The sequence below is a fragment of the Larimichthys crocea genome, chromosome III (genome assembly GCF_000972845.2).
Source record: "Larimichthys crocea isolate SSNF chromosome III, L_crocea_2.0, whole genome shotgun sequence".
In the NCBI taxonomy this organism is placed as follows: Eukaryota; Metazoa; Chordata; class Actinopteri; family Sciaenidae; genus Larimichthys; species Larimichthys crocea.
The window spans coordinates 20282858-20296175 of record NC_040013.1 but is presented as its reverse complement, the minus strand read 5'-3'; the positions used below and the strand labels follow the sequence as shown (position 1 = coordinate 20296175).

The 13318-nt window shown below is 41.9% G+C and overlaps 2 protein-coding genes across 3 annotated transcripts in view; one reads left to right on the top strand and one right to left on the bottom strand.

Annotated features, from left to right (window-relative positions):
• The window catches only part of dnajc9 (DnaJ (Hsp40) homolog, subfamily C, member 9), a 3864-nt gene extending 1467 nt beyond the window's left edge, over positions 1–2397 (top strand). The window contains exons 2-5 of the mRNA XM_019269328.2: positions 1238–1375; positions 1553–1807; positions 1909–1995; positions 2085–2397. Of these exons, the coding sequence (XP_019124873.1) occupies positions 1238–1375; positions 1553–1807; positions 1909–1995; positions 2085–2186 (582 nt within the window). The 3' untranslated portion in view covers positions 2187–2397. The remainder of the gene's footprint in view (positions 1–1237; positions 1376–1552; positions 1808–1908; positions 1996–2084) is intronic.
• On the bottom strand, positions 2397–13157 carry fam149b1 (family with sequence similarity 149 member B1). Of its 2 annotated transcripts, XM_019269326.2 has the most exons (16): positions 12640–13157; positions 11042–11158; positions 10400–10544; positions 9581–9729; positions 9302–9436; positions 7906–8067; positions 7647–7828; positions 7419–7561; positions 6913–6981; positions 6276–6388; positions 5805–6029; positions 4811–4934; positions 4490–4609; positions 4251–4332; positions 3613–3750; positions 2397–3442 (listed from the first exon to the last, which is right to left on the bottom strand). In XM_019269326.2, the coding sequence occupies exons 1-16, from the start codon at positions 12684–12686 to the stop codon at positions 3360–3362; spliced, it is 2034 nt and encodes a 677-aa protein (XP_019124871.2). In that variant the 5' UTR covers positions 12687–13157; the 3' UTR covers positions 2397–3359. The 2 variants fall into 2 exon arrangements, with proteins under 2 accessions (XP_019124871.2, XP_019124872.2); XM_019269327.2 differs by lacking the exon at positions 6913–6981 and having other exon boundaries at positions 12640–13156.
• Positions 13158–13318: the final 161 nt, after the last annotated feature.

The following is a 13318-nucleotide window of genomic DNA, read 5'->3' as shown; positions in this document are numbered from 1 at the left end:
TCGTGATAGACGATAGAAAAGCGTCTATCACGATATGACGATACATATCGTGATAGGCGATAGAAAAGCGTCTATCGTGCCATTTCTCTTCTATCGTTTCTAACCCAATTTTATCAATTATTACAGCATATATGTCATTAAATAGCCTGCGACGATTGTATTAGTGTTGTCTTGTCACTATGTATACTCTAAGTTTATATAAGTGAAAAGAATTGTGATTTTGCGACATGCTTTAAGTTACTTAAACTCATGAGTGCTGAACGATGGACGCGCAGCAGGCTGAAGTCTTATTCAAGCAAGTGGTGAAACAGCAGGGGGGCAAATTGCGAAAAGGAAAAAACTATAGCCAGCCGAAGATAAAGCAGTCTTTCACACAAGGCAACGCTGTATGAGAAAACATCCCGGCGCCATCTCGCGTTACATTTGTAAAGGCATAGCTCCTGTGTATGTGGTCGAGAAGGACAGCTTTCAAGGGATGGGAATCAAGAACCGGTTAACATTAAACGAATGCCTTCTGCATTACATTTAGAAGATGACCTCGACGAGAGAGAGTCTGGCTGGCTCAGAGGCTGGCAGCTGTACTAGTACTCGCTCCTGTTCACTACCTCCTCTAGATGATGCTGATCAAACTGTTTGTTCTCCTTTTTTTCCCCATTGAGAATTGATAAAGAATCAAATCGTTAAGCAGAATCGAAATCGTAAAATCTTATCAATTCCCCATCCCTATTCGAGACCTCGTCAAAGTCCTTGATCTGAGGTACGTTACGCCCGGTCATGATATCAAAATATATCGATTATAAAAATATATCGTGATATAAAATAATCCATATCGTGATTTGATTTTTTTTCCATATCGCCCAGCACTATGTTCAAGTACAGCATGGACCAAAGTATGGAGGGTGGACTGGTAGCTGGAGTTCAAGTTCACCTTAAGCAAGGTACCGAACCCCAAACTGCTCCTAGGGCCAAACTGTCCTTTTGGGTGGTTGTATTTCTAGTAAAAATGCATGCAAAAACCTGCATGAACCTTGAGGGATTAATAATTTTTTTTCTATACCTGCTCACTGATTGGCCATAATGTGCTAACACAACCAAGGATGTCAAAGGAATAGCTGAAAAAGTGTGGTAAATTCATGATTATTGTCCAGTGCATCAATTATACATATTAATGGTACATACTAGGCCTGTAGATGTGTTAAATTAAGTCTCACCTGACTTTTTTTCCCCCCATCTCCAGGTTTTGGGGAAGCTGTATAAGGTGCTGAGCGATAAGGAGCTGAGAGCTGTGTATGATGAGCAGGGGGTCGTGGATGAAGAGCCTGTCTTGAGTAACGACCGCGACTGGGTTGACCACTGGAGACGGTTGTTCCCTGAGGTATAGCAGGTGTTTTCTGATTCAGATCAACATTTAGATGGGATCAAGGTTATTGTGTCACTGCATCTGCCATGGCACTGCAAATAAATGTACCAGGGGTAATGGTAGATTAAGATTTATTTCCTGTATCATCATGAAATTGAAACAACCTGCTCTGTCTCTCCATCTGTCTCCTAGATTACAGTACAGGACATCATTGAATTTGAAAAGACATACAAGGGCACTGATGAGGAGCGGCAAGATGTCATCAGGGTTTACATGCAGTACGAGGGAGACATGGACGCCATCGCAGAGTCTGTTCTGTGCTTCACCCAGGAAGAGGAGCCCAGGATCTGCGGCATCATCCAGGCTGCCATCGACAGTGGAGACGCCCCAGCATTTCCAGCGTTTTCTCAGGAGAGTGCGAAGAAGAAGCGGGCTCGAAGGAAGAGGGTGAGAAATTTGCCACTAAAATCATAACAGCTCATATTATATTTATTTTGTACGTCTACACGCAGCTTCGCCTAATCTCAGTATTGTGATTGACCTTCCAGGCTGCCAAAGAGCAAAAAGAAGCAGAAGAAATGCAGAAACAGATGGGGCTCGGCCAGGAGGACAGCAGTCTTGTGGCGATGCTTCAGGTAACAAATGCATACACACGTGCATATGGAATCGGCAAGAGGTTTGTTTGTGTTTCTCTCAGTAAAAATCCTTCTCTCTCATTTTCCAGCAAAGACAGAAGTCCAGAGAACAGAATTTCAACAGCTTCGTGTCCGACCTGGAAGCAAAATACTCCAAAAAAAGTGGAAAAGCCAAAAGAGGAAAAAAGTGAAAAGCATACAGGCTGATTATAGCAGATAAAATGTACATAAACCACGGCAGAAAAACTGTGTAGTGTTGTGTAAAATCCAGTGTGTGCAGCTACCTAAACGCTGTGTGCCTCAGCCGTGCTTCAGCTTTTTAGCTGAAAATCAATGTTTATTTCTTTGTTTGTTGTTTTTGTAAAACTCTTCATTAACACAAATAAATTCATTTATATACATCATTTGTACACAGCTTTTATTCTTTTTTTATATCAAATAGAATCAAAGAAAATGCATTGAAGAAAAGCTTTTGATTTCAAGCTTTGTCACCTTTGTTGCATGGCTGTCCGATATAATATTTTAATTACAAATGAAAGGAAAACTACCCTTTGTGCAGTAACCCTGATGTCACCTGCCAAAGCATCCCCACATGGCTTTTCTCAGAGTATAAGGAAATATGAATTACCACAAATACAGTCATTTGTACAGACACAATGAACAAATCCCTTTGTTATTTACACATGTTGTAACCGCCTCTTGTTTCTCCATATTTATATTTTAACTGAGCTTTAATGGAGACGAAGGCAACCATGAACTTGCAAGGTAGCATCTCTTGTTCTCATGCCAGTGTGCAACGATACGCAATGAGTCGCTCTGGGTCATTTTCTTTTGTTACACAGGGTGGTTGAAAATTGTGTTCTTATAAAAGATACAGTACCAAACTCTCTGATGCAGCATCAAAGAGGGAAAAAAGTGCTTTTCATCCTCTCTATGTCCCTGTCTGGGTGGATGTGTTATTCCCTGCATAGTCATTTACCAGTCCAACAACACACCGCAGAGGATAATATACAGTACTTTCACATATAAATAGATATAGATATATACACATTCAAATCATACATACATACATAGTAGAAATGTCCACTCATACAGCTCATACTGTACATGAAGATGAGTTAGTTACTGTTACTGTTGACAGTTACTTGTGTTTGGCAGCCACATAAGCTGATTTCTGAAATACAAAAATAGGCTTCTAACAAAAACTTCACCAGAGCAGCTTAATATGAAAAAAGTTCTGCTACTTCTGTAACAAAAAAAATTAAATAAATAAAAGTTCAGTGGGCACAGATGCTGCAGAGTTTTGCACTTTTGTTGTGTTGTAAAAATGTGAATGGCTGAAGTGTCTGAAGATTGGAGGCAAACTACAAGCCGGGTCTGCTGGCCCTGGATGAGATGCCTCCCCGGGTGTAAGACCGAGGCGGGAGTGACGCAGGCACCAGTGGAGCTACGGGAAAGAGGAAGGATAAAATATGAACACACTGAACCGTGGACTTAAATCATCTTACCAGTTTTAGGTAAATCGTACTTGACGCCAGCTGCTGCAATCACATTCATTCATACTTTATCTGAGGGCAGAGTCTGGAAGAGTTTCATCACCCACTTTAATCTACTGACCTGGGACGGGGGCCTGCGGGTCTGGCTCCTCTTCGTCTTTGATGGGGGAGTGCCCCAAGGGGTGGTGGGAAAACGAGTCCAAAAAAGATGAGCTGCTGATGCCAAGACTGATGCCGGTCACACCGATTCCGAGAGAGTCTGGTGGAATTAGCGAATAAATCGATGCATAAGTAATTAGCTGATGTACCGAGCAGAGAGGACTGAGGCAGTTAAAAGTGCAGCAATAAAACAGAAAGCTAGAAATAATAAATAAATGGCTGAAATAAATAACTATAAGTCAGAGATAAGCATTTAAAATCAGCTATAATGGATAAATAAATAGTGAAAACTAATGGATAAACACTTGAAACCGATTGAGTAGTCTATATATGTTTAAAAAAGATAACAGTAATAGAAAGGCAGTTGAAACAATTAGCAAAGGATAATGGATAAATGGTTAAAACCACTCCAAGGAGTATTAGTACAAATTAAATGTAGTTTTAATCGATTTATTTTGAACATGAGGAGTGGTGATGATGAAGCAGTACTTGTGTTAATTTATTAAGTTTAGGGACCACTGCGGTATATCACATTCCCTTTCCCACAGCATTATTATCTCTTTTTATTCAACTATTTAAGTAATGAATTAATTTTTTGACCTGTGCCCACGGAGGCTCTGCCTGGCCGCCCCTGCCCGATGTTGTCCAATACTGTGAAGGAACGACGGTACGGAGTGTCCGACTGAAAACAAAATCAAAACATACCATCTCTGACACTCAAACCACTAGAAATAACACCATTGTTGATCATATTAGAAAAAATGTCAACTCATTGCATGGCATTATAAAAAAAATAAGACTTTAACCTTATACATCACAAAAGAAAAAATAATTCTTACCCTGTATGTGAGAGTGGTGTTAGGGCGAGAGAAGACGTCTAGCATGTGGTGCCGATCTCTTGGTATTGAACTGCCAGCTTCGTCATTTACAGCACTGTGGGCACGGCTGGACTTTCTGACCTGGTCAGGTGAAAAAAAAAGGACAATTATGCAGTCCTATAAAGAACTGATCACAGGTGGTTTACTGGTATTTAATAAATGCTACAGTACTCTCCCTATTATCTGTTTAGAAACCTTTAATTGAATTGCTGTTTCCGTTTAGCTGCTGTAACGAGATTTCTGTTCAATGCAGTGTAGTGCTTCAGGGGTTTTAAACTGTACCTGTGCAGGTTTGGACTGCTGCCCTGAGTGAGATGACTCTGGCTCTCCAGTGCCGATAGGGGGAAGGAGTGTGTTCCTGCTCAGAGGCAACAGTGGAGATGTCAGGCGATCGCTGGCCGTGGTTCTGTGGAAGAAGACACACACTTCAGTGTTAAGTATGAGGATGAGAATCAAAGTTACAAGGTTTGTTTCTTGTGGTTTTTCCAAAATAAAAAGACAGGTGTGATTTGTTTGTTAAAAGTGATCCGTCTCCACGCAGAATTTGATGACAAGGACGCTGCAGTGACAGTGCTGTGATATTAAAAGGAACAGTATGACAGTCTGGAAAATGCTCCAGTTCACCTTTTTGCTTAAAGTTACACAAGAAGATCAATAGCACTCTCATGTTTGTCTGTTAAATATGAAGCTGGAGCCTGGAGATGGTTTGCTTAGCTCTTAGTTTGATGACTGAAAACATGGAATCAACTGGCTGCACATAAACCAAAGAGTAAAAACGACAGGTTGTAGTTTTATGAGTGGTTATGTGGCCATTTCTTGGCTGGAGTCTCAGAGTAATAAAAATATTTTGCACCGCGGTCATTGATCTCCTTAAACTGACTTACAACAGAAGAAAAGATACTGAACTATTCCCATAATAATAAAAAGTGCTTAGAGAGTTTACCACTAGATACGAAAATACAGCAGATGCTGGATTATGCAGAAGAACTGACATCACAAACTAAGTGGCGCATTTTACACTTTACTCTCTCACCCGTGGTTCATGACAAGTTCATCTGTCAAGCTGCTTTCGCAAATAAAACTACTCCCCTACCACCCTCCCCATTTTTCTGCTGCACAGCGCCACGAGGCACAACTTGAAAGGGAGTCTGTTTTCAAAGTAATCTCACTCTCGCTTCTGAACAACCCTCAGCGACTGTAGGGAAGAATGAGAGAGTAAAACTATATAGGAGTGCGAGTGGGACTAGCGGGGGTTCCCACGATGCCAAAAACTCACAGACGTGTCCCGCGGACGACCTCGTCCATTGATCCTGCTGTGCTGGACTGACTCAGGCTGGGTACCAGTGGCAGGAGGGTTCGGGGAGGAGGGTTTCTACGTCGGGCGGACTGCGCCGGGCGGGACAGTGAGGAAGAGCTCTGCTCCAGGGATCGCCGTGGCCGGGGTTTGCTTGTGGGAACTACGCTGGAGCCTGGTCTGTGACACGGCCGCTCTTCTGGCTCGCTGTATGGGAGGGAGAGAGTGCAATCAGTGACTGGTGCATTTCCACCTGCTGCCAATTGGCTGTGTGCTCTGCCAAACAAGGTGTTAAGACCAGGGACAAAAACATGGCATGTCTCTTTTTTTGTGTGTTGTGTTGTGTATTAGGAATATACAAATGTGTGGTGGATGTATCATTCATTCATTTTGTATCTTTTATTTTTTATCATTTTTGCACCAGTGCGCATTGGTTAGAAAATGTGTCCATACTGGTTTCTATCCAGCACACCCAGGTTCCTCTGCTGCAGGGGGATGCTGTGGATCACGATGAGGTCGTTCAGGTTGTGCTGGGTCGCGGCTGCTCCTACTGGGACTCTTCCAGCCTGGGGAACAGCGTGAGATGAAGGGTATGGAGTAACACAGAGGGAAGGTGGGGGCGGAATAACGAGACAGAATGAGGTAAGAGGGGACAAGAGACATGGTATAGCAGGAAAGACAGATTAGATACAAATAATGTATTTTATGAAGGCAACTTTGGTTAGTTACTTCCATGTGTACAATATAAAATATTGTCAAAGAAACGGTTATTCATCATGCAGTGATGTCAGGAGGACCCCAGTATCAGCTACGTCACCAACCAAAAATACAAAACGCTAAAAATGCAACAAAAGCAATAACTAGAGAAACGAAGCATTCCAACATTCTCGCTGTGAAAAAAAGAAAAGAAAGATCTACAAAAAAAAAATCAAAGAAGTTGCAGTTAATTAAAACGATAAACAGTGACGATGCTTTTGTGTTAATCAACAGGCACAAGCACATTTATTGTAGAGATAAAGACAATGAGCCGCCATGGACGACGTGCACACAGCACGCCGCCATTTTGGCTCTAAGTGAGGGAGTTACATACAGTGGAGGGCCTTTTCTGCTTTTTGGATTTCCGTCTGGACTTGTGCTTTGAGCCCCTTGACTTTGTGTTCTTTAAGGGGAAAAAGGCACGACCAAAGGAAGGTTGTGGATATAGAGAGGAAGGAAGGCAGGAAGGCAGGAAGGAGGGTAAAGAAAAACAGAAAGAATGAAGGGAAAATAAGTGAAAAAAAAGGCGACAAAAGAAAGAGAGGGTACACAACACACATTGGCAAGGTGAAGGGCAGAGAGTAAAGAGGAGGAGAGGAAGGAAAGAAAACAGTGATACAAGTTAATGAACTGGAAGCATTGAAAGACCGAAAGAGTAGGAGTGAGAAAAAAAAAAGGTGACTGGACTGATGAACAGAGATGCGTGACTCTAAAGTCAGCCGACCTTACAGTTAGGGATACTTTTATCAAAGCTGTAATGATTCAGCTTGACGGTCGACTAGACATGTTTTCTACTACAAACAGGTTTAAAATCAGGCTGGATTAAAAGAGACCACTGACCTGGAACGGCAGGCCAGCTGTGAGCGGGGGCCCCCTGCTCTGGCCAAGTTTGGGCAGCATCGTGGGCAACATGGAGAACAGCATGAAGGGATTCTGGGAGTCTTGCTGCACGGGGCTCAAGTTTCCAGAAATCTTTTCATCATCTGTAGATGAGACATAAATTCCAAATACCGTGAGAATTTGTTTAATATACGTTAGGTCAAGCGCAGGCACTGAAATCAGCCTTACTTGAGGTGCAGCACTCCCAGTGGCGTTGAACCAGCTCTTTCATCCAACCAACCAGCTGCCGCCACACGTCGTCAAAGAGCAGGTCAAGAACAGCTTGACGGCGACACCGGTATGGCGAGACGGGGGGCAGACAGTGATGCCTCCGTCCAGACTCCAAACACACATGCTCCCACTCGTCATCCCTGTTTACGACGGATATAGTAAATCATTTTGACAGATTTGGTTTTACTGTGTAGCATGAGGAAAGTGAGCAACTCACGAGTCCCTGCTATCAAAAGCCAGGTATTCCTCCATCAGACCCTCCACTTCAATCACTCTTGGCTTGTCGTGCCTGCTGGAGCCACTGGAGGTGCCAGGAGCTGTATCCAACTCTGCAGAGGAGGACTTTATCAGCGCTGCTCTTCTGCCCTGTACATTCAAGCTTTCAACAAAACAAAAAGGCACATATAGTTAAGCATGCACACATAAACCCGTATGTGCACAAACACAGGCCCACACATTCTTTATGTCTTTCTATAAATAATACATAAACTCAAATCAAGCTCACCAGCCTGAAAAGCAGAGGGTAAATCCTGACACGTACTTTTACTTTGACAGCATTCACATGCATGCACAAGCTCACCCATTATGTCAGTTCAGTCAGATAGTGGTACTGCGTTTTCACAGCCAGTCTACCATTAAGAGTCTAGCAATTATTAATCACAGCTAACCAACGTGATGAACAAGCGAGCGCATCTAGGTCAAGAAACCACAGAGTCAGCCACGGCTCCTCTATAATTGATGCACTAACACCAGCTATCTGGACGGCCAGCCAAGAACCACTTGAGACACGGATATTTCAGACAAATTACTTTAAATAATAAAGCAATATACAGCGGCACTTCCTACTATCAATGACGGAATAAACTTGTGCCAAGCTGCTTCTGGGCAATGCAGTTTCAATGAATGATGTATACATGTTTCCAATCATGATACAGAATGATGCGACTACCACCAAAAAAATCTGCCTTTGTGTCTCTTTAATCTGAGGTTTTAAAACTTCAAAGGGTAAAATGTTCCATTTATTTAGTTGCCTACCCCAAAAAGTTTTGGTACATTCTGTTGGCTGAGAGGACTACTCTATATTTTATGGTCTTTCATGTTTTTAGAATGAAGAAAATGTTGTACAACGGTTCGACTGGCCTGACAAATGAAAGGGCAGAAAGAGATAAAAATCCTCCTGAGCAACAGTTAAATAAACATAAGAAATCAGCATTATTAGTCAATAGTAAAAGAAAATGGATGTTTGACATCAAAATCTGTGCAGGTTCAAACAGGAACAGGTTCTTGTTTCGTGTGCACTGAGCTAGAATTAACAGCTGTGTTGCTTTAGCAAAGCTATTCTTAAAACCTCATAAAAGAAATACAAAGTTGCTCCATGGTTAGCACTGATGAAATTGGATTATGGATTATCATAATGGAAATCACAATCTATTCAGTGAGTATATACTGCAGAGGGCCCAAAGAAAAATAGGTTCTAAAAATACTTAGAGCCCAGTTAAAAGGGCCGATGCTGTCCAATAAGATCGAGGGTCACTTATGCTTTTCTGGAGTGACCTTATGTGTCCTCTTGCTATCAGGTGATCAACCAGTGAGTCGGTGCAGTTAAGACTTACTCTGTGCCACTCTTATCTTTCTCCTGGGACTTCACGCTGCTCTCTTTGCCTCCTGATGGGTAGCTGTCTTTCCCTGAAGTAGCGTACCACTGGAACCCCTCATCACTGGGACACACCAGCTGAGTCCCCAGGATCCTGAGTGACATACACAATGAAAACATAATTAAAATAATTAGTTGTTTGTCTCCACGATCATAATGAATCTTTGATTCCACTGCTTCTCTGTTTCACTCAGAGGTAAAAGGTCAGGAGGTCGGGAGGAAATGGTGGATAACATACCGAAGGTGTGGGAAACGTGTGGCCCACTGTTGACATTCATCCTGTAGCCCCTGGAGTATCCCTCCCCCGTTGCCTCTCCCCTCGTACAGCTCTTTGTCGATCTCCTCAAACATTTGCTGCACCTGCCTTGACGCCGCCTTGTCGAACTCCTATGGGACAGAAACATAGGAAAGAGAGCTAGTGTTTCCTCTGTTCTCGTACACTTGCTCTACGATTGAAAGCTTCTGCTTTTCAGTGCGTTCGGCAGCACATCACCACATTCTTTGTCTTGCATGCATAAAAAACAGCTTCTACTGGATGTGTGTATGTTTTTAGTCAAGCTGTATTGTTCATATGCTGTATATACGAAAAAGAGACAGAGACAGAGAGAAAGAAGTGAGCTAGAAGTGAATTAGTTTGAGTAACAGTTTTTTTTCTTCTTCTTCTTCTTCTTCTCAGAAGCAGCTTGAGGATAACAAACTAAATAAATCATTGAGTCCTGGAAAAGTTTCGTCGGACCAGCTGAGGCTAGAAAGCACAGGATGAAAACAATCCAATACCCAGTGGAATCAGGCCTTGCATATACAAAGAAGCAGCAGACAAACAAAGCATCTACCATACGATACAGTAACGTTCTATGGTTTTCCGCAGGTTTGCCAAAAGGTGGCTGCAGGTGAATGTTAGCGAGTAAATCGAAATCTGAAAGCATGAAAGCATGTTTGTGTGTCTTGCAAGAAATGCTACAGGGGAAAGTTTGAGTTTGCTCTTGTGTGTGACAGGCAGAGCAAGACTGGCATCATCACTTCACATTAAGATTAACATTTGCTGGAATACACTTACATCGTAGCCCCAGGAAAAAACAGAGCTCCTCTCTGTGGAGATGCCAGTGCCCGTGGAGCTGTGGATACCTGACCAGGACTGGTTGGAGTCTACTGAGATGACGGTGGGACAGTCAGAGTGGCCTGAGGCAGCAGACGTCTCTGAGCTACACAGAAAGGACAAAGGGAGCAGTGAGGTACGAACAGTTGCAGAAATAATGTTTCGCCGTGTTTCGTGTACTCGTAGGGGATATCCAACACTCCCTCTTCGCACAGGAAACCCTTTCCTGTTTCACACGCCTCGACTCTCCGTGTCACAATTTGAACCAGGATGCAAAGTGGAAAATCAAGGGCAAATGTCAAAGTAATTGAATATTCCAGCAGCCTGCCTCATTATTTATTCTTTTAAGTGCACATCTGAAGGAGGCAATGTGATATCAATTAATCCACTGCTTCTGGGTGTCTCGTTTCACATAACGAGAGCCCTGAGAATCAGCTGTCCACACAAGATGGTGTAGCATTACAAAATACACAGGCAAGAGTATGTGTCTGTACTAGCTGGAAGTAGTTTGATCTTTGCCTTATGGCGTTGGCATTGCTGAGGTTTTTCCTCCTTGCAGAATCAGCCAGGGCTGCTTGTGTGTGTAGGACAACCAAGATTTACCTGTTGTGAGCAGAGACAGCTTCCTGGAGGTCATGGAGGTAGCGCTGTGGAGTTTGGTTATCGTCTGCTTCCTCTGGGAGAGGGTGGTGGTCGAGGCTGCTTCGGGACAGCCCGCGACTGCATGAAAAGCAGATTGAGAACATTAATAAAAATCGAACTGAAGCAGCAGATAAACATCCCAAGAGGTTGAAAATCCAGACGGCAGAAAAAACAGAGTGAAATGTTCAGATGATATCAAAGATATGACGACGATCTTCTCCATGCCTGTCACCTTTGTTCATCTTTATCTATTATTGTCGCTGCATCTATATTAAGGATCATACTGCTATTTTTACATGTATCATGACAGTCCAATTTGTAATGATTCACAAGAATAATAATAAACTAAACTCTAAAATATTGTTGACTTGTTATTTTATACACTCCTATTAGAAGGCCTGCACAAAAATGCTAAAGAACTGTACACTAATAATTGGAGCGAGGGGGATATTTGTATGTATTTCTTCTATTTGCTGAGGCCAGCAAGAGAAAGTCAGCATATTATATTTATGACTTTATATTTCAGCAGTCTTTGGGGGATGAATCAAATGGACATCGCAAATGATTGATTATATTTTATCTAGTGCTTTTTATTCATTTTATTTTTTATTGTTTTCTATCTTTCTATTATCTACTTCATATTTTCTTGTGTTTCTTGTGTTATTTATCATGTTCTATCTTGTTGTGCAGCACTTTGGAAACCCTGTCTTTGCTAAAATCGTGCTATATAAATAAAGTGGATTGGATTGGATGATGTTCATGGTGTGCACAGTAGGTCATAAAGGTGTGTTTTGATTTATACAGAAAACAACGATCCTGTCGCTGTTTCAGGGACACTAAATGGGATGATGATGATGATAATCGATGACACATTTGAGATTCTGCTTCTATTAATCACATAACACATACATGTACATATAACTAACAAGACATAACAACAAAACGGCAACACAAATAATAAATATAAATCACTTACGAAGAAAAGGAACTTAAATACACAATAAAGTATAATACAAAAAATTACGTAAGTAAAGTTAAAAAATAAATAAATAAAATAATTAAAAAAAAAACAGAAATACAAATGGGGGAGAATAAATACAAAACCAAACATACACTGATCCTATTCCCAAGTGTGCATTACACTTGGACATCCCCAGGTGTTTCCACCAAACCAGACAAGTCTTTAATCGAAAGAAATTTTCTAAAAGGGGCCCCAGATGTTATCAAAACTTTATGCTTATTTTTTTTTTTTTACTTAATGGTGTAAGAAATCTTAAATATTTTAATTTTTGCAAAGCATGACATCATAAAAACAAGGACATGTTGTTCATGAATAAATAAATATCCTGCACTGTATGTTATGTCTGTCTAAAGCAGGCAGATGTGACTGTCTGGATCAATAAAAAATATTATTTGACACTGTCACTCGATAGTGGTGGAGAAGTCAGTCACGTCATCCATCCTCTGACAGCTGGGGAAACCTTGTTTACAGTCTTAAAGCTTAAGCAAACCAACAGCAGACACTAGATATATACTATATATATATTTCATGTACTCACATCTCAAGCTTGTGCGATACAGGTCTCCTGTTGTATCGTGAAATCATCCTCCTTTGTCTCCCGTGTTTAGAGGCTCAAGCCCTCCTCTCTCATGCTGGCCTCCTCCACGTCTCGCTGCTGGGAACAGTTCAGAAAGAGGAGGAGGAGGAGGAGGTCTGACATTGTCTTCAGATCCTGCAGCTGAATCCTAAAAAAAGCTGGATTTGGTTTAGAGATGCTAACGTTGTTTCTAGTGTTTGAAGAAGGAGGCTACGTGTAAAAACAAGCCAGCAGCCGCTACATGGACGCAGAGATGAAACATCAGCAAGGCACGTACAGCGTCGTGTAGTTCCTCATTAGACATCCCCCGTTAGGTTGACGTCGCTACAGTAAAACAAAAAAAACAAAAATAAAACAGTTTAAATATTAGACATGAGCGGATAACGTTAGCTTTCGTTAACCGCAGAGTTAGCACCGACAACAATAACACGGCTGTCATGGAGACGCAGCTTCGTGTCCCAGTGGCCTCACGGGAAATCGATTTCGGACTGCCACAAGATAGCCGTTACGCTATCGGCTGTTTAACTACAACTCCCAGGGGTCATTGCGACGACGTTGTTTGCGTTCTTGAAATGTGTCCGTTTCCCTCTCTATGGTGGTTTTGTCGTGCTTATTAAATAAATAAATAAATAAAAACGCA